The sequence below is a fragment of the Mobula birostris genome, chromosome 32 (assembly GCF_030028105.1).
Source record: "Mobula birostris isolate sMobBir1 chromosome 32, sMobBir1.hap1, whole genome shotgun sequence".
NCBI classification, from domain to species: domain Eukaryota; kingdom Metazoa; phylum Chordata; class Chondrichthyes; order Myliobatiformes; family Myliobatidae; genus Mobula; species Mobula birostris.
In genome coordinates this window covers 25,418,990-25,445,571 of record NC_092401.1, presented here as the reverse complement: position 1 = coordinate 25,445,571, position 26,582 = coordinate 25,418,990, and the positions used below count along the sequence as shown (strand labels likewise).

Genomic DNA, 26,582 nt, shown 5'->3' with positions numbered 1-26,582 from the left:
TCATTTTTACTTTTAGTGAGGTGCACACTTATGTAGAGTCTTAATGTATGCATTTCATGTATTTTTATACATAACCTATAATTATTTAAATGAATAAGGATACTTAATCAAACAATACATTTACAATATTACTCAAAGAAATGGTAGAAGGAATAAAGGAATTGACTATTTTGTAAACAAGGAGCAAATCCAGAAATTGGTAGTAGAAAGGGACTTGGGTCAACAAAGGTTAATTTGCAGGTTGAGCAAGAAGTAAGGAAGGCAAATACAACATTAACAATCATTTCAAGAGTACTAAAATATAAAAGCAAGGATCTAATGCTGAGATTTTATAAAGCATTCATCAGACCTCAACTGGAATACTATCAGCAGTTTTGGATCCCATAATTGAAGGAAGTATGTGCTGTCATTGGAGAAGGCCCAGAAGATGTTTATGAGAGTGACCTCAGAAAAGACATGGTTAACACAAGGGGAATGTTTAATAACTCTGGGCCTGTACTCACTGGAGTTTAGAATAAGGAGGGATCTTATTGAAAACTACCAAGTATTGAAAGGCCACTAGAGTGGACATGCAGAGGATATTTCCAATAGTGGAAGAACCTAGGACTGGAGGGCACAGCCTCAAAATACTGAAGGGAAGAGGGTGACATACTCAGCCAGTAAAACTAAACATTCCATCCGTCTCATTAAATAGTTTATTGGCCTGTCCTACTACTTTCCCAGGATCTGGACATATGTAGTCCAAAGGTCCTTTTGTGCTTAAATCTCTTCAAGCTCTTCCCATTCATTGTACCAATGAGGAAAGATTGAGCTCCCTTGCCTGTGTGTACCTTGCATACGTGGGTTCGAACCCCATCCTCGTCATCAAAAGTTATGTATGCACAGAGCAGGAACAACAATGGAGTATAATGATTAAATGCTTTTTCTGTTTTTTTTAAACGTTAATAATGGTACACGTTAGACAACTTACAGAGTGGGAGCGAAGAATCAGGTCCGCCAAGATATACACAAGTACACATGAAAGCTCGCGCCAAAAGAGAGAGAGGGAGAGTCCTCCGCACATGGGAGGCACAATGAAGGGTCTCGGCCCAAAACGTCAACTGTATTCTTTTCCATAGATGCTGCCTGGCCTGCTGAGTTCCTCCAGCATTTTGCGTGTGTTGCTTGGATTTCCAGTATCTGCAGATTTTCTCGCTTGTCAATCGATCGGATATGGTTCATCCTGGTTCTCCAAACGCAAGATCGCCTGTCAGAATTCCATTTGCTGTTCTTTTCTACCCAAATTTCCTCAACTCCAGCCGTCAATTTCAGCTAGTTTTAATAACTAGGTTTGTACATGATCGCAATCTTTATTCAGTTATTGCAAAGAGGTAAAATTCAGAGGTGACACACCCAAATCTCTCCATAGCTGCTGACTGACCTGCTGAGTTCTTCCAGCATTTTGCCTGTGTTACTCTGGATTTCCAGCACCTGCACAACCTCTTGTGTTCAAAACAATGACATACTTTGATTAAAAAAAACAGAACAGGTCATGTTCTTGTATTAAAACTTAATCACAAAGCAATCAGTTTATCACTATTGTACAGTGTGAAATGTGTTCATAGTCATACTTTATTGATCCCGGGGGAAACTGTTCTGCAACAGCAGTGCAGCGCAAGATTTAAAACCTACAAATTACAAACAATAAATAGTTCAAAAGAAGAAAAATTAGCTTGTGTTCATGGACCATTCAGAAATCTCATGGCACAGGAGAAGAGGCTGTTCCTAAAACATAAACACAAGAGATTCTGCACATTCTGGAAATCCAGAGACTTTCAACGTTCAAAGTAAATTTATTTTCAAAGTACATATATGGCACCATATACCCAGCTGAGATTCATCTTTGTGCAGGCATTCGCAACAAATACAAAGAAACAGAATAGAATCAATGAAAGAAATACACAAAAAGACAGACAAACAACCAATGTGCAAAAGACAACAAAGTGTATCAATACAAAAAGTAACACAATAATAATAGATAATAAGTAATATTGAGAACAGGAGTTGTAGAGTCCATAGTTTGTGGAATCAGATGGGACATCAATGTTGGGCTGAGTGAAGTTAGGCAATCTGGTCCAGGCCGAGATCCCTCATCAGGACTGAAAAGGAAAGAGGGCAGAAGCCAGAATAAGATGGGGGTGGGAGAGGAAGGAGCACAAGCTGGCATGTGATAGGTGAAACCAGGTGAAGAGGAAAGTTGGTGGGTCTTCAGGCTCCTGCACCTCCCACCCAATGGTAGTAATGAAAAGAGTGCATATCCCTCTTCATCCAAATTCTTCGGTCTATTAAAATACAAACTTCCTGAACATCAGCCCAACCATTTCCTGTTCACAGCCTTGAGCATCGTCTGACATTAATCCAGTTCCCTTCCTCGATCACAGATCCTTGTAACCAGTTGCAACTCATTAGTTCCATCTCACATGCATTCGGCTCTGTAACCACCAAGTTGGTGAAGCTCAAAAATTATTCCCCAGCGCAAGTACTCGAGTAGTACTGACTGCCATCAACGGCTGGTGCTTAACCATTTGTACATACAATCCTACTCTGTAGGCACTCAGATCTATTCAGATAATTATAACCATCCTTATTCCCAGTTCAATCATTGGTTAAAGCCGCAACTTGTAATGAATATCGAAAAGAACGCACTGGTCTATTTGTCCACTTTTCCTTGTCAAAAATGCCACCTCTTCGGTAGGTATAAATTCCGCAACTTCCAGGCAAGCTGACATTTTGTGCCTATCCTTAATAACTCAAATAGGCATTTATCCAGTTTCTCGAGCCACTGTAATCCCAGCCATCAGAGACATTTTCAGAAGGTGGTGCCTCATGCATCCCTGAACCCTCTTCTCATTACCAGCGAGGAAGTACGAGAGCTGAAGACCCACACTCAATGATTTAGGAATATTGACTCATTTATTTATCACCTGCACTGAAATGTGTCTTTTGCATTAACAACAACACAGTCCAAGAATGTGCTGGGGGCAGCCCACAAGTGTTGCCACACACTCCAGCACAAAACTCCTTTCTGCCATCAGATTTTTTGAACCGTCCACAAACACGACCTCACTATTCCTCTTTTGCACAAGTTACTGTATTTATTTCACTGTAACATTGTAATTTATTTGCCCGCACTCTACTGCTGCCACAAAACAACAAATTTCACGACATCTGCCAATATAATAAACCTGATTCTGATTAATGAGCTCAAGGATACAGACTCAATCACAATGAAACTACACGGATACATTTCCAAATAAGGACAGAATGTCACTGAGGGGAGAATCTGCAGGTTAGGATACCCATGGCCCTGTCCTTGTCATCTAGGTGGTGGAGGTACTGTCAAAGTGACCTAGGCTGCAGATAGAAGAGACTAGACAGAAGACAAGGTCAGCATGGCCAAAGGCATATTTACATGTCTCTAGGCAAGTAACTGCTAGGAATTGTACAGGTAATGAACAAGCGTGAAAGCTCAGGGTGCTGGGTATTAACAAGCATCTTAATTACAGATTAATTATCACAAAAAGGTCTGGCAAATGTGCATTGAGGGACTCTGTCAGAATGATGACTAAAACATGTAATATTGCCCCATCATTCAACTAGAACAACTGATTACCTTACAGTAATCCACATTGAGCAAGTAGATGGAATTACCAGGGGCCTGGACAGAGTCAAATCAAAAGGACACAATTCTCTTATTGGGGCACGTCAAGAAACAGAAGGCATGTATTTGAAGTTATTTATAAAAAGGGTGAGAGAAGAGATGGGGAAATATACTGTATTTTCACCCAAATTATTGGGGAGAATCAGAAACATTGCCTTCCTCTATTACCTCAGTCACTTCACTGTAAACACAGTGAGCTAGTAAAACAAATGCTTCATACCATTTTAAAAGTGTGTCTCCCACCCCAGGCAGTTAACCTGATCAACAATTCTAGTTAGCTCACCTTCACCCCTCTCTGTTACCCCTGTGCAGTGCACTGTAAGCATTTTAAACTACTTTTACAATACTGTTTAAATTGCAAATACATGCTGCTATTTGTGCATTTGTGCACTTTTTCCATACCTGTACTAAATATTTTATTTTTTATTCTGTATAATTGTTGAACGTTGTTGCTTTTGTTGCATTCAGTGTATAAAAAGTTAATCCTTGGTCCTTAAAAGTAGACTGAGAGAGACAGAAACTCCCACCACATTTAAACATTTCTGCAAGAGCTGAGACTTGAGGGGCTGCAAACGCAGTACAGATGGGTGCCCTGTTCTTTTAGGGCTAGGTACAAAATTAATGGGCCAAATGTCCTCCTTCCATTGTTCCTCCAATTCCCAGATCCCATGACTCATTGGAGAGCTGATATTCAACTATTCCCTATAAATATACAATAAAATATTGATTTATCACCTGGTTTGTAATGTGTTAAATATGACCGTTAAATAGAACACAGAGACTTGTATGATAACTAAAGGAGAGACGGCATTTGGCCTCCGGTTTATAGTAGGATCACCATGAGATCACCAACTTCTGCCAAACTAATGTACAGAAATATTGCAAAACAATACCTATTCTTATCCTTATTTGCACAATTTGTCTTTTACACATGGGTTGTTTGTCAGTCTTTATGTGTAGTCTTTCATAAATTCCAATTGTGTTTCTCTCTCTGTAAATGTCTGTAAGAAAACTAATCTCAAGGTTGAAGTACATGGTGACATGATAATAAACTTAATTTGAATAAAATATCCTCACCCTTCCCAGTGTTGGAGATACAACCATACTCAATCAGCTGACTTGCTTACTGTCCCCAACTTAAACGCCGTGGGTTTTAACACAAGCCGGAAGCGATAAAATGCACAATCAAATTTACTGGCCCTGTGACCAACATACAACTGCATCCAACGCCTTTCTGTTCGAAACCCTCTCATGGCTCAGGTTATCCAAACACTACGATATGGCCTGTAGAGTATTTTTGAAGGATAAGTATTTGGAACTAATCTTAAAATTTAACAAAGCGACTGGTTAGTTTGTCTCTCGCCAGGAGTAGAAAGCGTTAATTGTCCTCACCCCCTTGAGTCACGGTCAAACAATAATTTACACGTGATGGGTTAACAATATGGTGATGTCACGGGGATGGGAGGGGGCGTGTCGATAGAAAATGTCTCCAAACCAAGATTAAAATAGTTAATGTACACCACCTTCACCAAACCAGGATTAAAATAGTTAATGTACACCACCTTCACCAAGTAAACCGCATGGAAGCCACAATAGCGCTCGCCCAGCGAGTGCGACCTGTCAGTTTCACTGACATTGTCAAGGCTCCCATCCCCGTCCCGTTGAATCCCGATTATCTTCCTCTGATCACTGAGCACCGGGGTCTCGTGTCTGAAGCAAACCATTTTCCCCTGGTGTGAAAGGGCATTTGACTTCAGAAAAAAATAACCCCAGCCGGATTAAAAATGCGGATCCGGCCTAGGGTTCCTTAATCGCTCTTAATGAATTAACAGAAACGCACTGGGGCCTTTAACACGTCGCTAAGCAAAACACGTTTGCCGTTCGGTTAAAGAAAAACATCTTGCAGTGAGTGGGTTTTCTTAAGAAACCCAGGTCTTGGGTCCATTGTAACACAATGCCTCACAGCAACGATAAATTCATTGAATTAACAGGAACCGGGTCCCTGATACATCGACGGCTCGACACAGGCAAACGGCATTGAAGAATTGAGGTTCGGGGTACAACGCGCCTACGCTTTCAATCCGTTCCAGGAGATTCACATTGCAAAACAGGTTCAATGCCGTTGGCTAGTTTTAATGAGACATCTTCCGGTTGCGCATTCCCTTTCATACACACAAAAAATGAGGGGGGGAGAGAGAGAGAGAGAGAGCCTTTGCAATATTAGCAGACAATAGGGGCTTCACTCTGTACCTGATCCGTAGGATCGCGCTATCAGCCACGACAGGCTCCCGGCGATTTTCGCCCTGTAGAAATCGTAATGATCCAAAGGTTTGATCTCCGGGACGAGGAAAGTCTTCCTCATTTCACCCACGTCTACCATAGCAGGAGGAGAAAGGGGCCATCCGCAGCGTCGGTGAAAACAGAGCACTAGAAGCGAGTGTCCCACTCCGCCGCGGGTTTTGCTTGAAGCTGCTCTTCCCCACACGCCTGTTAGACCATAACAGTCAGAGCGCCTTCATTCAGCAGCCAGCCTCCCTCCCTCCCGCTTGCCCCCGGCTTCGGGCGCAGGTACTGCGCTGACTCACAGCGGAGAGTGGGCTGCGCCTTCGCTCGTCATTTTCTTTCTAATGGGCTCAGGTGTTTCTGTGCGCTCACAGACAGCTCCATCTAGAGGAACTCTCTCCCGGATCCCCGTCACCTCCGCATTCGCTGAACAACCGGCAGCCGGCCACTTCCCGGCTGATTCACAGTCAGCCGCCTGCTTATTGTGTGCCTCTGCACTCTCGTTGAATGATTAACCTGGTCACTCTCAAAGAAACAATGTGCCTACTTGGTCATGAATTACTTGAAAGCTCAATGCCCGGTTTCAGACCACGAGGGTAATAAATCTAATTGCACTGGAAACAAAAAAAACTCGTCAAATTTGGCTCAGAATATTACTGGCATATGTCGTGAAATATGTTGTTTTGCGGCAGCAGTACAATGCAATATATTACAAAACCTACAAATTACAATAAGAAATGTACATAGAAAAAACAAATAAATGTAGCAAAAAAGAGAGAAAATTAGTGGGGTGGTGCTCATCGGCTCATTGTCCATTCAGAAATCTCATGGTGATCTTCCTAAAACACTGACTGTGTGTCTTCAGGCTCCTGTACCTCCTCCTTGATGGTAGCAATGAGAAGAGGGTGATGGGTGATGGTTGTCCTTAATGGCAGGTGCTGCCTTTTTGAGGCACAGCTCCTTGAAGATGTCCTCAAAGCTGGGGAGGCGAGTGCCCATGATAGACCTGGGTGAGTTTACAAATTTCCGCAGTTTTTTCCAGTTCTCTGCAGTGGCCCCACCATACCAGATGGCGATGCAACCAGTTAGAATAGTAGACTATAGAAATTTGCTAATGTCTTCAGTGACACACCAAGTCTCTTCAAACTCCTAGTGAAATATCCCTGTAGTCATGCCTTCTTTGTAATTGCATCAATATGCTGGAGCCAGGATAGATCTTCAGAGATTTTGACACCCAAGAACTTGAATCAGCTGAGCCTTTGAAGGGGATTGCTGTGCGTTCCCTCAACTTCCCTTTCCTTGGTCTTACTGACATTTATTGTTGTTGTGTTCTCACCACTCACCAAGCTGATTTATCTCACTCTGGTACACCTCCTCATAAAGAGAGTAGAGAAGCAGGCATCCTTGAGGTGCACCAGTGTTGATTGTCAGTAAGGAAGAATGTTATTTCTCATCTGCACTGACCAGTCTCCTGATGGGGACTTCAAGGCTCCAGTTGCAGAGGGAGGTACAGAGGGTCAAGTTTTGGAGCTTGTTGATCGAGGGTATGATGGTGTTGAATGCTGAACTGTAATCAGTAAGCAGCAGCCTGACATAACTATTGCTATTGGCTGGTGATCCAAACCTGTGGAGAACCTATAAGTTTTCATCTGCTGTAAACCTACCGTGGCAATCAGCAAATTGTTGTGGTTCCAGGTCCTTGCTTCGGCAGTAATTGATTCTCGCCACGACCAGCCCCTCAAAACACTTCATCAAGTAGATGTGAGTGCAACCGGTTGGTAGTCATCCAGATAGTTACTTTAGTTTTCCCCCCGTATCCCTGTGTGTCCTTCACATTCTCAGTTTGGAAGTTACTCCGGAATCTACTTGGAGGTCACCACTCCTCTCTCCACAGCTGCTGACTGACTTGTCATACAATTGTTGTTGTTCATCCATCATTGACATGTTCCCCCACCAGAGGTGCTACCCCTCCCTGACACCCCATACACCCCTGTCATACAATACTACAACACCAAAACAAGCCCTATGGCCCGCTGGTCATGTCTACTATAACATCCTCCCTGCTAGTTCTAGCTGCCTACTTTTGGCCCATAACCTTCCATTTTACCTATGCAGGACCATCAGGTCTGCTCCACCATTTCAGCATGGCTGACACAATTTTCCTCTCAGCCCCAATCTCCTGGCTTCTCCTTGTATCCCTTCGTGCCTTGACTAGTCAAGAATCTATCAACCTCTTCATTAAATATATAAAAGAATTCCACAGATTCACCACTCTCTGCCTAAAGAAATACCTCCTCATCTCTGTTCTAAAAAGGCACCCTTCTCTTCTGAGGCTGTGTCCTCTGGTCTTAGATTCTCCCACCATTGGAAACATCCTCTCCACATCCACACTATCAAGGCCTTTCACCATTCAATAGCTTCAATGAGGTTTCTTCTGAATTCCTGTGAATTTAGGCCCAGAGCCATCAAACATTCTTCATATGACAAGCCATTCACAGAACATAGAACAAAGAAATTTACAGCACAGTACAGGCCCTTCGGCCCACAATGTTATGCCAAACATGTAACCTACTTTAGAAACACCTATAATTTCCCTACCACATAGCCCTCTATTTTTCTAAGCTCCATGTACCTATCTAAGACTCTCTTAAAAGACCCTATTGTATCCTAAACACAAAATACTCTGCAGATCCCGATGAAGGGTTCCAGCCCGAAACGTTGACTGATCGTTTCCATGGATGCTGCCCGACCTGCTGAGTTCCTCTGGCGTGTTGTGAGTGTTGCTATTGTATCGTCTACCACCGTCGCAGGCAGTGCACTCCACACACCCACAGCTCTCTGTGTGAGAAACTTACCTCTGACATCCTCCTTGTACCTACTTCCCAGCACCTTAAAACTGTGCCCCGTCATGTTAGCCATTTCAGCCCTGGGAAAAAACCTCTGGCTATCCACACAATCAATGCCCCTTATCATCTTATCCGCCTCTATCAGGTCTCCTCTCATCTCCCATCACTCCAAGGAGAAAAGGCCAAGTTCACTCAACCTATTCTCATAAGGCATGCTCTCCAGTCCAGGCAACATCTTTGTAAATCTCCTCTGCATTCTCTCTATAGTATCCACATTCTTCCTGTAGTGAGGTGACCAGAACTGAACACAATACTCCAAGTGGGGTCTGACTAAGTTCTTATATATCTGTAACATTACCTTTTGGCTCTTGAACTCAATCCCACGGTTGATGAAGGCCAACACAGTATATGCCTTCTTAACAACACTGTCAACCTGTGCAGCAGCTTTGAGTGTCCTGTGGTGATCTTGCTGATCCTCCACACTGCCAAGAGCCTTACCATTAATAATATATTCTGTCTTCAAATTTGACCTACTGAAATGAACCACTTCACACTTATCTGGGTTGAACTCCATTTGCCATTTCTCAGCCCAGTTCTGCATCCTATCGATATCCCACTGTAACCTTTGACAACCTTCCAGACTATCCACAACACCCCCAACTTTTGTGTCATCAGTAAACTTATTTACCCACCCTTCTACTTCCTCATCCAGGTAATTTATAAAAATCACAAAGCGGAGGGGTCCCAGAACAGATCCCTGTGGAACACCACTGGTCACCGTCCTCCATGCAGAATATGAACCATCTACAACCACCCTTTGCCTTCTGTGGGCAAGCCAATTCTGGATCCACAAAGCACAGTCTCCTTAGATCTCATGCCTCATTACTTTCTGAATGAGCCTTGCATGGGGAACCTTATCAAATGCCTTACTGAAATCCATATACACTACATCCACTGCTCTACCTTCATTAATGTATTTTGTTACATCCTCACAGAATTCAATCAGGTTCATAAGGTATGACCTGCACTTGACAAAGCCATGCTGACTATCCCAATCAATGCTCATAATTCATGCCTCTCAGGATCTTCTCCAAAAACTTGCCCACCACTGAAGTAAGACTCACTGGTCTATAATTTCATGGGTTATCTCTACTTCCTTTCTTGAACAAGGGAACAATGTTTGCAACCTTCCAATCTTCTGGTACTTCTCCCATCCCTAATGATGATGCAAGGATCATCGCCAGAGGCTCAGCAATCTCCTCCCTCACTTCCCACAGTAGCCTGGGGTATATCTTGTCCGGTCCCATTAATTTATCTAAATTAATATCTCTCAGCAGCTCCAGCACGTCCTCTTTCTTAATGCCTATACGCTCAAGCATTTCAGTCCACTATAAATCATCCCACAATCGCCAAGGTCCTTTTCACCAGTGAATACTGAAGCAAAGTGTTCATTAAGTACCTCCGCTTCCTCCTCCGACTCCGTGCACACATATCCATATCGCTCCTGATTGGTCCTATTCACACACGGCTCATTCTCTTGCTCTTCACATACTTGTAGAATGCCTTGGGGTTTTCCTTAATCCTGCTGGCCAAGGCCTTGTCATGGCCTCTTCTAGCTCTCCTAACTTCATTCTTGAGCTCCTTCCTGACAGAGCTCTGTCAGTACCTAGTTTCTTAAACCTTTCGTAAGCTTTTCTTTTCCTCTTAACTAGATTTTCTACATCCTTTGTACACCATGGTTCTTTTACCCTACCATCCTTTCCCTGCCTCGATGGAACATACCTATGCAGAATGCCATGCAAATGTTCTCTTAATATTTGCCACATTTCTGTTGTGCATTTCCCTGAGAACACCTGCTCCCAATTTATGTTCCCAAGTTCCTGCCTAATAGTGTCATATTTCCCCTTACCCCAGTTAAATATTTTCCCAAAATTGTTTGCTCCTATCCTTCTCCAATGCTATGGTAAAGGAGATAGAGTTGTGATCACTACCTTCAAAATGCTCTCCCACCAAGAGATCTGACACCTGACCAGGTTCATTTCCCAACGTCAGATCAAGTACAGCCTCTCCTCTAGTTGGCTTATATACATATTAAATCAGAAAACCTTCCTGAACACACTTAACAAACTCCATCCCATCTAAACCCCTTGCTCTAAGGAAATGCCAGTCAATGTTAGGAAAGTTAAAATGACCCATCACAACAACCCTATTATTGTTGCACTATTCCAGAATCTGCCTTCCTATCTGCTCCTCAATATCTCTGTTACTATTGGGGGAGGGTCTATAAAAACACCCAATAGAGTTATTGTCCCCTTCCTGTTTCTGACTTCCACCCGCAATGATCCATTAGACAATGATTCAAACCATCTGGCTGAGTGCATCTTTCTCTATCATCTGCTTATCCTTCCACACAAACTCCCTACAAGCTGTCTCTACTTGTGCGCCAACTGCCCCATCCTCTGCCTCTTCATTTCAGATCCCATCCCCCCCACCCCCACTGCAAATCTAGCTTAAACCCTCCCTAACAGCATTTGTAAATCTCCCTCCCAGGATATTGGGTCCCCTCCAGTTCAGGTGCAACCCGTCCCACTTGTACAGGTCACCCCTTCCCTAGAAAAGGTTCCAATAATCCGAGAACTTGAAACCCTACCTCCTGCACCATCTTCTCAGCCACTCATTCATCTGCGCTATCTTCCTGTTCTGACCTTCCCTAGCTCATGGCACTGGGAGTAATCGGGAGATTGCCACCTTGGAGGTCCTGCTCTTCAGCCTCCTTCCTAACTCCCTAAACTTACTGCACAGGACCTCTACCCCTCTCCTGCCTATGTCATTGGTACCAACGTGTACCACAACTTCTGGCTGCTCACCCTTCCGTTCAAGAATATTTTGCAACCACTCAGAGATTTTCTGGACTCTAGCACCCGGGAGGCAACACACTATCCTGGCATCTCTTTTGCTGCCACAGTATCTCCTATCTGTCTCCCTAACTATTGAGTCCCCTATGTCTATGTCTATGGTGAGTGGGCAGATGCATGGCAGATGCAGTTTAATGTGGATAAATGTGAGGTTATCCACTTTGGTGGCAAGAACAGGAAGGCAGATTACTATCTGAATAGTGTCAAGTTAGGAAAAGGGGAAGTACAACGAGATCTAGATGTTCTTGTTCATCAGTCACTGAAAGTAAGCATGCAGGTACAGCAGGCAGTGAAGAAAGCTAATGGCATGTTGGCCTTCATAACAAGGGGAGTTGAGTATAGGAGCAAAGAGGTCCTTCTGCAGTTGTGCAGGGCCCTGGTGAGACCACACCTGGAGTATTGTGTACAGTGTTGGTCTCCAAATTTGAGGAAGGACATTCTAGCTATTGAGGGAATGCAGCGTAGGTTCACAAGGTTAATTCCCGGGATGGCGGGACTATCATATGTTGAAAGATTGGAGCGATTGGGTTTCTATACACTGGAAGTTAGAAGGATGAGAGGGGATCTGATTGAAACATATAAGATTATTAAGGGATTGGACATGCTAGAGGCAGGAAACACGTTCCCGATGTTGGGGAGTCCAGAACCAGAGGCCACAGTTTAAGAATAAGGGGTAGACAATTTAGAACAGAGTTGAGGAAAAACTTTTTCACACAAAGGGTTGTGGTTCTGTGGAATGCTCTGCCTCAGAAGGCAGTGGAGGCCAATTCTCTGGATTCTTTCAAGAAAGAGTTAGCTAGAGATCTTAAAGATAGAGGAGTGAAGGGATATGAGGAGAAGGCAGGAAAAGGGTACTGATTGTGGATGATCAGCTACGATCACAGTGAATGGTGGTGCTGGCTCAAAGGGCTGAATGGCCTACTCCTGCACCTATTGTCTATTATCTATTGCTCACCCTACCCTTCTGCGGCTCAGGGCCGACCACAGTGCCATTGGTCTGGCTGCTGCTGCCTTGCCCAGATAGGTCATCCCCCACAGCGGTGTCCAGGGGTATAAATGTTGCTGCGGGGAATGGACACAGGGGGACCCTATACTGACTTCCTTCTCGCTTTACCTCACCCGTCTACTCCCCGAATTCTGCACTGTGGGCGTAGCCACCTGCTCAGAAGTCTGATCTATCAATTGCTCTGCCTCCCGGATGATCCTAAATTCATCTGCCTCCAGCTCCAGCTCGTTAATGTGGTCTTTCATGAGCTGGAGTTGGCTACTCTTCCCGTAGGTGTAGTCATCAGGGTGACTTCCCACATCCTACGCCTACATCCTACAGGAGGAGCACACCACTGCCATATCTACCATCCTTCCTGCACCGTACAATGGGTAACCAAGACCAAATCTTCTAACCTGTTGCTTTGGCCTGAGCCTCATTTCATCGAAGCCTCTTCAGTCAAAGTCTGATGCTCCTACTCTCACTGCCGGCCTGCTCCCAACAATGGCCACCCCACTTGTCCCTTCTGTATTTTTATTTACTTCACAGTGCTCTGTTCCTGCTGCTGACTGGGCCTCCAGAATGTCTAAACGCCCACGAAGCTCTCCTTTTATACAAGCTTTGCTGACCTGCGAGTAACCTCCTCGAAGGGCTCTGCTCCCGACGCTGATTGGGTCTCCGGAGATCCTGGAGTCATTTTCATGAACCTTCTTTGAACCCGCTCCAGTTTCTGCATGTAGAAGAAGAATAATTTCTATCTTTCATTGTAATTTGTAGGCAACATTCTTACTTCTGTTTGGGGGTCTGTATACAACTCCCATCAGTGTCTTTTTACTCCTGCAGTTCCTTAGCTCTATCCAAAATGAGTCAACACCATCCGACCCTATGTCACCTCTTTCTACTGACTTGATTTCATTTTTTACCAAAAGAGCAATGCTTCCCCCTCTGCCTTCCTGCCTATCTTTTCGATATAATGTCTATCCTTGGACATTAAGCTCCCAGCTATAATCTTCTTTGAGGCATGATTCAGTGATGCTGATGACATCATACCTGCCAATCTGCATCTGTGCTGCAAGTTCATCTGCCCTTCTCCCTGCAACTCTAGTTTAAACTCCACCGTGCAGCATTAACAGACCTACGCACTAGGCTATTTCCCCCCCTCAGTTCAGGTGCAAACCATCCCTTCTGTACGAGTCCCGTCTTCCCTGGAAGAGAGCCCAATGATCCAAAAATCTTCTGCCTTCCCTCCTTCACCAACTCCTTATCATGTGTTCTCTATAATCTTCCTAGTTCTAGCCTCACTAGCACATGGTACAGGTAGCAATCCTGAGATCACAACCTTGGAGGCCCTGCCTTTAACTTAGCACCTAACTCCCTGAACTCCCTATGCAGAACCTCGTCACTCGTCCTACCCATGTCATTATACCTGCATGGACCAGGACTTCTGGCTGTTCACCCTCCCACTTAAGAATGCAGAGTATTCAATCTGAGCTGTCTCGGGAGGTGACATACCATCTGGGAATCTCGTTCTTGCCCACAGAACCTCCTGTCCGTTCCCCTAACTAATGAATCCCCTCTCACCACAGCATCTGCTGTGGACGTGTTGTGCCAGTAGGTAAACTGGAGCGGATCCAAGTCACTTCTCAGGCAGGAGTTGATATGTTTCATCACAAACCTCTCAAAGCACTTCACCACAGTGGATGTAAGTGCTACTGGACGATAATCATTGAGACGAGTTACCATGTTCTTCTTAGGCACCATTAAGTATAACTGAAGCCTGCTTGAAGCAGGTGGGTACATCAGACTGCTTATGCGAGAGGTTAAGATATTGTTGAACACTCCAGCCAGTTGATCAGCACAGGTCTTTAGTATTCGACTAAGTACCTTATCTGGGCCGGGTGCTCTCCATGTATTCACATTCCTGAAGGGTGCTATTACATCGGCCTCAGAGACTGAAATCACAGTATCATCAGGGGCTGTGAGAGTTTGTGATGGTTCCTCCATGTTTTGATGGTCAAAGCGAGCGCAGAAGGCATTGAGCTCATCTGGGAGTGAAGCCTTGCTGTCACCTATGTCGCAAGGCGATCAAGCGCACAGCTATCAAGCATCTCTCAATGATTCAAGTTTGGTTCAGAATTGCCACTTCGCACATGAGATGGCTTTCCGGAGACTGTCCCTGGATATCTTTCTTGTATTTTACTCGGTCGCCAGGCCTGAATGCCACTGACCTGGCCCTCAGCAGACTGAAGATCTCATCATTTATCTGGGGCTTCTGGCTGAGGAAGAATCTGTATGATTTTGTGGAAAGATAATCATCAATGACTGGTTTTATAAAGAAAGTGACAACTGTGGTATATTCATTCAGATCCTCTGATGAGTCAAGGTTCAAAGTACTTTTAATATCAAAGTACTGTATTTATGCAGTATACAACTCTGAGATTTGTCTTCTTCAGACAGCCACGAAACAAATAAAACTATGGAAGCCATGGAGTGAAGTCAAGATGGTGCTAAACGGCAACTCCTTTGCTCGCATCTTCGGAAACAGCTCTATTTCTATCTTTGATGTCTCTTTTTTCCCTTTTCAAGCTTCTTTTGAAGACCCTGACCTGGAGCTACACGTGGATTTTGGTCCTTTGCAGGAATGTGACCCGCTCTCAGGGCCTCACGACTGGCTGCTTTTTGATATCCCAAGGACGTGGCCTGGAAGGAGAGTGCACCTTCAGGGTTCTGGATTTTCGTGGCTCTGGAGATGGGCTGATTCTAGGCCAGTGCCCCTGACTGAAGCATCGTGAGAGAACACAGAACATCGGGAGCAGCGGGTTAGCTGCCGGGGTTGTGTGTCCGGAGAACTGTGCCTTTCTGGTGCTGACTCGCTGGGCGCAGAGCTCGGGAAAAGCGACGCAACAAGTTTTAAACATTATAAATCAGTGAGTTGTTTGTTATGTCTCCCCTCTCGCTGTGGAACAGGGACATCTCTTTTTCCCTTATTGGGGGAGAGAGAGAGAGCCTGTGGTATGTCGAATTACCGGGAGAACGGGTAGTCTCTGGGGTACCGTAAGTCTGTGTCTTTATTGATGCTTTGCTGCATGCTTGAGTGCTCGGTGGAGGGCGCCGATGCTTTCTTGCTGGTGGGGGGGGGGGGTTCATTGCCTTGCTGCTGCTTGTGCATGGGGGGGGGAGCTGGTGGGGGGCTTTGGGGTTCTAATGTTTAACTGTCATTCATCCTTTGGGGCACTCCTCTGTTTTTGTGGATGTCTGTGAAGAAAAAGAATTCCAGGATGTATATTGTATATGTTTCTCTGACATTAAATGTACAAATTGAACCTATTTGAAAAGAAACACTAAATATCCATGACCAAAAAACAAATTGTGCAATGGCAACAAGAGCATCAACCCTCCATGCACAAAAACAAACAAATCACACAAATGGCAACCAGAAAGAATGGGCGGACACGGAACATAAAAACATAAGATTGAAAGAGTCCAAATGAACTACAGTCCAATCCATAAACCTCAGACCCAGAATTTCTGTACCATCCCTTGACAGCATCGAGGGAGAGAGAGACCATTCAAATGCAGAGGCCTTCCCTCATGAACAGCGAGAGAGAGAGACCGTCACATACATACACCTTTCTTTGGCAACAGTGAGCCAGAGGCTGATAGATAGTGTTGAACACTTGCTCTCCTTCCGCACTCGCCTCGGAGTTTCAATCTCCCTTGATGTTTTAATTGGTGAGTTTGGTGAAAAATGGAGTTGATCATGGTTTTTAAGCTTCTTGGCCTTGAGATTGCTTGCCTTCTGGAATCTTCTTCGAGACTGCAAAGCACCAGGGCGTTCAATCAGCCCGAAAACACACCTTCAAACTGGCTCCAACAGTACCAGAAACACGCTTAAAATAAAAAGCAACAGTTTTGTGGGTTACCTAGAAGATGTCATCTGAGGTAGCTTTGTTCGCTGGTGCCATCTTGAGCAGAGCCCTTCAACACATCCCATTCCACTGATTTGTAGCAATCACTTAGCTGCTCCTCTGCCTCTCCTGAACGCCTCTTTGTTGTCCTTCTCTCAGGAGCCTTGCTCTGTAGCCTCTGCCAGAATACAAATTGGAGAGGAACAACAAAGAGATCTGATGTTCTGAAATGCAGTCCAGCATGGTACGGTAGGCATTCCTAATCATTGTATAGCAGTGGTTGAGTGTGTTGGGACCACTGGTGTGGCAGGTTACATGTTGATACTAATTGGGCAGATACTTCCTCAAATAAGCCTGATTGAAGTCCCTGACTATGATTTAAAAGGCATTACGGTGGGCTGTTTCTTGTTTGGTGATGTCAACGTTCAATATCTCGAGGGCATGATTAACATCAGCTTTTGGCGGTATGTGAACTGCAGTCAGGATCAGGGAGGAGTAAGTTGAACAGTTGGCACCTAATCGTTAGATGTTACAGGTCGGGGGAACAATAGTGCAACAGGACCACTGTGTCCAAGCATCAGAAAGAGTTTATCATGAAACACAGACCCCTACCTTTTGCGAGGGAAGTGTTGAATGATGTGGCCTTCCTACTCTAAGATAATAGCACAGGCTAAGAAGATAAATTGCACATATTCCAATTTCCAAGCAGATACCACCGCGTGACATCTGGGCTTAGAGAGTTGTTCCAAGGACAGATTCCATTGCTTATTGGCACTCCCTGAAGAAATGGAGAGTGAACGATAATCCAGCTGAGGAGTTATAAAATGGTAGGTGGATCTGAAAGGTTGGGACATGGGAGAATTAATCCCAAGGGACGTGGAATTAGATCTTGGTCAGAGAGGAAGGAAGTCAGGAGGCAGAGGAAAAAGAAAATGTGGAACTTATGAGAACAACACACACAGAATGCTGGAGAAACTCCACAGGTCAGGCAGCATCTATAGAAAGTAATGAAGAGTCGGTGTTTGGGGCAGAAACCCTTCATCAGGATTGGAGCAGAAACCAAAAATGAGAAGTTGGTCAGAGGGGAAGGAGTACAAGCTGGCAGGTGATAGATGAGACCAAGTGAGGAGGAAGGAAGGTGGGTATGTGGAGGATGGGGGATGAAGTGAGAAGCTGGGAGGGGATAGGTGGAAGAGGTAAGGGGCTGAAGAAGAAGAAGCCTCACAGGAGAGGAGAGTGGACCATGAAAGGGAACAGTTGGAGGTATCACAGCAGAGGTGAGTTGCATTTGGTGACTGGGGCAACAGAAGTAAGCCAGGTAGATGAAGGGGATAAGAACAGGCACATTCTCACTGAGTAGCGGTGAAGGCTCAAACATGATTGCTCCTCTTTCTGGTGATAGCCTCACTAATTACTGTCTGTGTTGCCATTAGGAATTGTGACACAGTGACACTGCTACCAGTTCCTTACTTTCCTTCCGGTGCTTCCTTCGACCTTTAATCATTCACCTGCAAAAGATACTTAGGGCAACACACATCAAAGTTGCTGGTGAACGCAGCAGGCCAGGCAGCATCTATAGGAAGAGGTCCAGTCGACGTTTCGGGCCGAGACCCTTCGTCAGGACTAACTGAAAGAAGATCTCATCAGAGATTTGAAAGTGGGAGGGGGAGGGGGAGATCCGAAGTGATAGGAGAAGACAGGAAGGGGAGGGATGGAACCAAAAGGGATATGAGAGGATCATGGGACAGGAGGCCTAGGGAGAAAGAAAAGGGGGAGGGGGGGGAAAGCCCAGAGGATGGACAAGGGGTATAGTGAGAGGGACAGAGGGAGAAAAAGGAGAGAGAGAAACAGTGGCTACACATTTTAATTCCACCTCCCATTCCCATTCTGATATGTCTATCCACGGCCTCCTCTACTGCTCACCTGTGAGTTGGCTAGGGTGATATACTGCATCCGGTGCGGCCTTCTATATTTTGGCGAGACCCAACGCAGACTGGGAGACTATTTCGCTGAACACCTAAGCTCTGTCCGCAGAGAAAGCAGGATCTCCCAGTGGCCACACATTTTAATTCCATGTCCCATTCCCATTCTGATATGTCTATCCACGGCCTCCTCTACTGTAAAGATGAAGCCACACTCAGATTGGATGAACACCTTATATTCCGTCTGGGTAGCTTCCAACCTGATGGCATGAACATTGACTTCTCTAACTTCCGCTATAGCTCCACCTCCCCCTCGTATCTCATCTGCTATTTATTTATATACACACATTCTTTCTCTCTCTCTCCTTTTTCTCCCTCTGTCCCTCTGAATATACCCCTTGCTCATCCTCTGGGCTTCCCCCCTCCCCCTTTTCTTTCTCCCTGGGCCTCCTGTCCCATGATCCTCTCATATCCCTCTTGTCAATCACCTGTCCAGCTCTTGGCGCCATCCCTCCCCCTCCTGTCTTCTCCTATCATTTTGGATCTCCCCCTCCCCCTCCAACTTTCAAATCTCTTACTAACTCTTCCTTCAGTTAGTCCTGACGAAGGGTCTCGGTCCGAAACGTCGACTGCACCTCTTCCTAGAGATGCTGCCTGGCCTGCTGCGTTCACCAGCAACTTTGATGTGTGTTGCTTGAAATTCCAGCATCCGCAGATTTCCTCGTGTTTGCGTTTTTAAAGATATTTAGGGGATTGTTGGATGTTGGTGCTTTTGTGATCCACACATGCAGAAGTCAAGGATGAGGCATAAAACCTGTGGCTTGCAGTCATTTATTGAGCGTTACAAGAGCAAAGAACAAACAAAGCAGAGAGCAAAAGAACTGTGGTCATCTCATACGAAAACTATCTCTGACTGGAAAGGTAACAGCATTCCAGTGATAACAATTCTCTTATAAAATAGCCAGACTCAAGTAGTGTGACACCATCTACAGGAAAACTAAGAAACTTGTAGAAAAACATGGAAATAGCTATACTGTAATTACTGGAAAGTTCACTGAACAGTTATTTAGGCAATTATACTGAATAAAAATACAAGCAAGCAGAGAAACTACAAAAAAAATTTTTAAGTTCAAAAGTTCATAGTTCAAAGTACATTTATTGTCAATGTATGTATATCATTTTCACTTTCTTGCAGGCACCCACAGGAAAACACTTTACACCTTAATCAGACAGGATCAATAGGAGAGAGTTGTTGTGGAAGGTGTTTAATGGTTTTTGTGGCTGGTGTAGGTTAGATCCTTTCCATTATAATTAGAAATATTATTTTGTGGTTTTGCTCACTCATGTGCTATTCACTCTTATAGATCTTGTTTCACTCTTAGTTCAGCTTTCACAGCAATCTCAGGTTTTGGTGCATTCAATAAAATGAATGGTCTAATTGCCTTGGGGGCGCCCTCTGCAGTACAGCAATAATTTCAAACTGCAGAAGAGCTGCAGATGCTGGGAATCTGGAACAACACACACAAAACACTGGAGAAACTCAGCAGGCCAAGCAGCATCTATGGAGGGGAATAAATAGTCGATGTTTCAGGCTGAGACCCTTCATCAGGACTGAGAAGGAAGGGGGCAGAATCCAGAATAAGAAGGTGGAGGGAGGGGGAGAAATACAAGGTGAGGGGGAATAACGTGAAAAGCTGGGAGAGGTAAGGTGGAAGAGGTAAAGGGGTGAAAAGGAAGGAATCTGACAGGAGACAACAATGGAATCAGAGGAGACGCAGAACCTGAGGGAGGTGATGGCAGTTCATGAGAGTGTGGGAAGGAGAAAAGGGGAGAGGGCCACCAGGATGGAGAAATAAGCAGTGAGGGGTGGGGGAGGAACAGAGAGCAGTGGGTTATCATAAGTTAGAGAAATCAGTGTTTATGCTGCAAGACTTTTGCACAAGAATTGATAGATGATTTCCCAAGCAGACCTACACTCCTTACGTTTAGCGAAGTATCGAGGTAAAAGGTGCGGAAAAAATGAAACTGACTTTTAATCCGACTCTTTCTACAATCTTTTAAAAATTTCTTGATTGGAGCCTTTGGCTTATTTTTGCCGGAACACAGAGTGTTGGGTAGGAGGCCAACAACACACAATGGAATGAATTCGCATGCACACATGTGGATCACCATGGGTTAATGGTGATCACTATCACAGTGGTAAGGGTTTAGAAACGTCGTGGTACTGGTATCACAGAATAAATGGGGCATACCTTCACAATGTGTTGAGATACCACATACACACTCAGTGACCACTTTATGAGGTACACCTGTACAGCTGCTCATTAATGCAAATATCTGATCAGCCAATCATATGGCAGCATCTCAGTACATAAAAATATGAAGGCATGGTCAAGAGGTTCAGTTGTTGTTCAGACCAACCATCAGAATTGGGATGAAACGTGATCTAAGTGACTTTGACTATGGAATGATTGTTGGTGTCAGATAGGGTGGTTTGAGTATCTCAGAAAAAAGCTGATCTCAATAGACAATAGACAATAGACAATAGACAACAGTAGGCTATTGTGCTCCTCCTGTAGGATGTGGGAAGTCACCCTGATGACTACGCCTACGGGAAGAGCAGCCAACTCCAGCTCATGAAAGACCACATTAACGAGCTGGAGCTGGAGGCAGATGAATTTAGGATCATCCGGGAGGCAGAGCAATTGATAGATCAGACTTCTGAGCAGGTGGTTACACCCACAGTGCAGAATTCGGGGAGTAGACAGGTGAGGTAAAGCGAGAAGGAAGTCAGTATAGGGTCCCCCTGTGTCCATTCCCCTCAGCAACAGTTATACCCCTGGACACCGCTGTGGGGGATGACCTATCTGGGCAAGGCAGCAGCAGCTAGACCAATGGCACTGTGGTTGGCCCTGAGCCGCAGTAGGGTAGGGTGAGCAATAGATAATAGACAATAGGTGCAGGAGTAGGCCATTCAGCCCTTTGAGCCAGCACCACCATTCACTGTGATCGTAGCTGATCATCCACAATCAGTACCCTTTTCCTGCCCTCTCCCCATATCCCTTCACTCCTCTATCTTTAAGATCTCTAGCTAACTCTTTCTTGAAAGAATCCAGAGAATTGGCCTCCACTGCCTTCTGAGGCAGAGCATTCCACAGAACCACAACCCTCTGTGTGAAAAAGCTTTTCCTTAACTCTGTTCTAAATTGCCTACCCCTTATTCTTAATCTCCTGGGATCTTCACGCACAACAGTCTCTAGAGTTTACAGAGAATGGTGTGAGAAACTAAGAAAAGAACATTCAATTCTGTGGACAAAAATACTTTGTTGATGAGAGAGATCAGAGAAGAATGGCTGGACAGGTTCAAGTTTACAAACAGGTGACAGTAACTCAAATAACTATGCATTACAACAGTGGTGTGCAGAAGAGTGTCTTTGAATGCCAAGCATGTTGAACTGTGAAGTGGATTGGCTACAGCAGCAGAAGATCACGAACATACACTCTGAGGCAATTTTGTTAGCTACCTGAGATACCCATTAAAGTGGGCACTGGGTGTATATTTATCAGTCAATGTTTAACATCAAACATTGATGTTTAAACAGTCAATGTTTAACATCAAAATTATACACTTACTATTTGCAAATTTCTGCAAACTGAGTCTTAGTGAAATTTATATTTCTGCGGAAGCAGGTATATTACATGACTCTGTTGTTCAGTAGGACTATATAATAAACATATATATGATTGATTGTCTGTTATATCTGATGATGACTGATCACCAATCACTCAAGAAATCTGTGCAGTTCGTCAAGTGGAAAAGCTGGAGTAGTTCCACTCTCTTGACCTCAGAAGTCTGGGTTCAGTGGTACGAGTAGTTGTCATAACTGGGGTCTCCCTTGGGTCCTTGGTTTCTGTGCCTTGACATGCCCTTCATTTTCCACAAAGTGTCACAGAACTGTCTTCCTGACCATTGTATCTCACTGTTATCTTATCCGCCCATTTTGCTGGATCGAACTTTGCATGCCAGGGCAGACATGTCCCTATCCCTGCTCTGGTATGAGGTACATCAGCTACTGTCACCCACCCGTTGAAGTGGTGTACCCGGGCGTTCCCGCTGTCACATGCAAACAGCTACTTGGTGCCACATGAGAGGCCTGAGTGTTCAGTGGAGACCAAAGGTGAGTGAGTGGTGCAGAATGAATATGACAAGCCCTTCACCAAAGGAGCTATCCCTCCTATAGACACCGAAGAAAAACATGTTCAGTGCGTAAAGATTTATTACACTCTACATTCTTTTTTTTAAAAAAAAGGATCAGTGAACTATATGTGAATTAATAATATATTCCTTCAACTATACACTTAGTCTTATAATTGGCTTTTTGAGTTTTCACGTTCTCTTTACAATCTTCAATATTGAATATTCAATATGCCTGCCTTTTTGTTGGCTTTGTGGAACAATCTATGTTCCAAACCTATACTGGTATCTGTCCCCCACTTTCCCTTCACTACATCGACGACTGCATTGGTGCTGCTTCCTGCACGCATGCTGAGCTCGTTGACTTCATTAACTTTGCCTCCAATTTTCACCCTGCCCTCAAGTTTACCTGGTCCATTTCTGACACCTCCCTCCCCTTTCTAGATCTTTCTGTCTCTATCTCTGGAGACAGCTTATCCACTGATGTCTACTATAAGCCTTCTGACTCTCACAACTATCTGGACTATTCCTCTTCTCACCCCGTCTCTTGCAAAAATGCCATCGCCTTCTCACAATTCCTCCATCTCTGCCGCATCTGCTCTCAGGATGAGGCTTGTCATTCCAGGATGAGGGGGATGTCCTCCTTTTTTAAAGAAAGGGGCTTCCCTTCCTCCACCATCAACTCTGCTCTCAAACGCATCTCCCCCATCTCACGCACATCTACTCTCACTCCATCCTCCCGCCACCCCACTAGGAATAGGGTTCCCCTTGTCCTCACCTACCACCCCACCAGCATCCGGGTCCAACATATTATTCTCCGTAACTTCCGCCACCTCCAGCGGGATCCCACCACTAAGCACATCTTTCCCTCCACCCCCCCATCTCTCTGCTTTCCGCAGGGATCGCTCCCTACGCGGCTCCCTTGTCCATTCGTCCCCCCCATCCCTCCCCACAGATCTCCCTCCTGGCACTTATCCTTGTAAGTGGAACAAGTGCTACACATGCCCGTACACTTCCTCCCTTACCACCATTCAGGGCCCCAGACAGTCCTTCCAGGTGAGGCGACACTTCACCTGTGAGTCGGCTGGGGTGATATACTGCATCCGGTGCTCCCGATGTGGCCTTCTATATATTGGCGAGACCCAACGCAGACTGGGAGATCGTTTTGCTGAACACCTACGCTCTGTCCGCCAGAGAAAGCAGGATCTCCCAGTGGCCGCACATTTTAATTCCACATCCCATTCCCATTCTGACATGTCTATCCACGGCCTCCTCTACTGTAAAGATGAAGCCACACTCAGGTTGGAGGAACAACACCTTATATTCCGTCTGGGTAGCCTCCAACCTGATGGCATGAACATCGACTTCTCTAACTTCCGCTAATGCCCCACCTCCCCCTCGTACCCCATCTTTTATTTATTTTTATACACACATTCTTTCTCTCACTCTCCTTTTTCTCCCTCTGTCCCTCTGACTATACCCCTTGCCCATCCTCTGGGTTCCCCCCCCCCTTCGTTCTCCCTAGGCCTCCTGTCCCATGATCCTCTCATATCCCTTTTGCCAATCACCTGTCCAGCTCAATAACTCCAAAAGACTGAAGTTGGGTAAAATACTGAAAAGCTTTTATTCGCTGTACAATACGACCTCCATGTTGAGTGTCTGCCCCCGGACTGAGGGGGAGGGGCAAGGCGAAGTCACTTTTATTCAGGGGTCTGTGGGAGGAGCCACAGGGGCAGTCAGCAGAGGGGCGTGTCCAGACAGTTAACCCAGTTACAACATATGTATGTTTTACCACATTTATTATAAACATTTTATCCACATTGTCTCATAATTGATTACAATGATCACAGCCTCGACTCTTGCTAACCCACGGTTCTCATAGACTTTGCTCAAAGTGCCTTATAGTTGCTGAAAAGTAATGTGTCACTTCTGTATTTGGCATATCGTGAGAAATCTGGACTGAGGAAATTGTGTTATTTCTGGGTCTGACAAGTGCATTATTGTCATTCACTACAGTAGTAAAGTGTTAGCTGGTAAATCACACAGTGACAAAATTCCGGTGAATTAGGGTATGGAGTTCAGTTGGGTGAGGTTCAGAATTTGCCTTTTTCAATGGTCTTGACTGCATTTCTCTAGCCCATGAACCAACCAAGATTTCACTACCCCACTTTACGTACCTTCAGAGTCAGGTTTTGCCTGAGTTATGATGATGTTATAACTCTCCCCTTTATTGACCATGGCACTTAAGGCTAGACTTAAACAGTAGGTTTAACAGCAATGCATAACAAAAATGGCAGAAGCACACCAAACAAAAAGAAAGTGTAGACAGTATAGTGTGGAGTATCTGAATATAGATTTATACCAGCACCAAGCAGTTTGTTGTATGAAAAAGTTTTTTCAAATGAGGCAATGAAACCATCCAGGTTCCTTGAACATTTGAAGAGAATACACTCTGATAAAGTGAACAAGAACTTGTTTATTTTCAGAAACAGAAAACACTTCAGAACATGTTTGTCAACACTTAACAACAAAACAGTGATAGTTTGTGTGTTTCATACAACATTTCATTGTTCAATGCTAAATCTGGAAAGCCCCATACAATTGGAGAAGAACTGATTCTGACAGCAGTAAAGGAGGTTCTGAGTACAGTTTTACATAAGTCACTAGACCAAATAATTAAAGCAATTCTGCTCAACAACAACTCTGTTCAAAGATGAATTAATGAAATGTCTCAAAATGTGGAAGACACATTGTGTGAGATACTCAGGACAATAGAATTTGCTCTGCAGTTGAATAAGTCGACTTTTCCAGCAACATATTTGTTTCATAAAAGATGAAAACATGGTTGTTACTTGCAAGGGTACTAGAAAGAGATACAAAGGAGGAGCCAATATTTTGGGTTGTTGAGCAATTTTTCAAAGAGAAGGACATTCCACTCACCAACATCCTTGCTTGTGAAACAAATGGGGCACCATCAACGACAGGGTGCCACCGTAGGTTATTACCTTTTTGAAAAAAGCTGTACCTAATACATTTACCATTCACTGTGTAATTCACAGTTAATATCTAAGTGGTGGGCTGCACAAATTATTAAATACTGTTTTCATAGCGGTAAACAAAAATAAAGTCTCAAGCTCTCAATTCTCCACTATTTTGAACGCTTTGTATTGAGAATAATGAACAGTTTGAATGCTTGTTGCTGCAGTTTGAAGTCAGGCGTCTCTCAAAAGGAAGCTGCCTGAGTTGCTTTTATGTGCCGTTTGAAACTGTGATAAAGTCCTTTAAAGCTTCAAATGCTTCATTCAGTAATGAACCCAAGAATATTAGGCATGACATTGCCTACTTGTCAGAATTATTCACAAAATTTAATTAAATCAATCTTCAAACGTGGGTCTTCTTTCTGAGTGGCATTCAGCCTGATGTTGAGAAGCTGATATCACTGCACCATCCATTTCATTGAAAGGTGAAAAAGCAATGAAGTAGTGAATAGTTGGACTACTAATGTATGCGCTAAAATTTTTGATTAAAATTGTTTTTGCTGTAATTAAATAAATAAATAATTTTATTTGTAGCTTTAAATAGATTTGAATAATTTGCAATTATTTGTCACTGCTTTGAATTTGCAGGTCCTATTTTCTTTCACAGTGCATTGTAAATCAAAATTCTTTACAGAGTTATGTAATGGCCAGAAAGGTGGGGGGGGGGGCTCTGGGGATGCGGTCTGGGAGTGCAGGTAGCATTAACTCAAAAAGGTTCAGGAACCACTGTTCTAGGTGATTTATCTGGATGTTGCCTGGACTTGAGGGTCTCAGTTACTTTATTTATTCA

General features: G+C 44.4%; 1 protein-coding gene across 3 annotated transcripts in view; it reads right to left on the bottom strand.

Annotated features, from left to right (window-relative positions):
• camsap3 (calmodulin regulated spectrin-associated protein family, member 3) overlaps positions 1–6,374 on the bottom strand; it is a 247,829-nt gene extending 241,455 nt beyond the window's left edge. Inside the window, exon 1 of one of the 3 annotated variants that reach the window (XR_011883779.1) lies at positions 5,951–6,374. Coding sequence is in view for 1 of the 3 variants with exons in the window: in XM_072248341.1 (XP_072104442.1) it covers positions 5,951–6,080 (130 nt within the window). In the remaining 2 variants the exon portion in view is untranslated. The remainder of the gene's footprint in view (positions 1–5,950) is intronic. The other 2 variants (XM_072248341.1, XM_072248342.1) reach the window with 2 other exon arrangements.
• Positions 6,375–26,582: the final 20,208 nt, after the last annotated feature.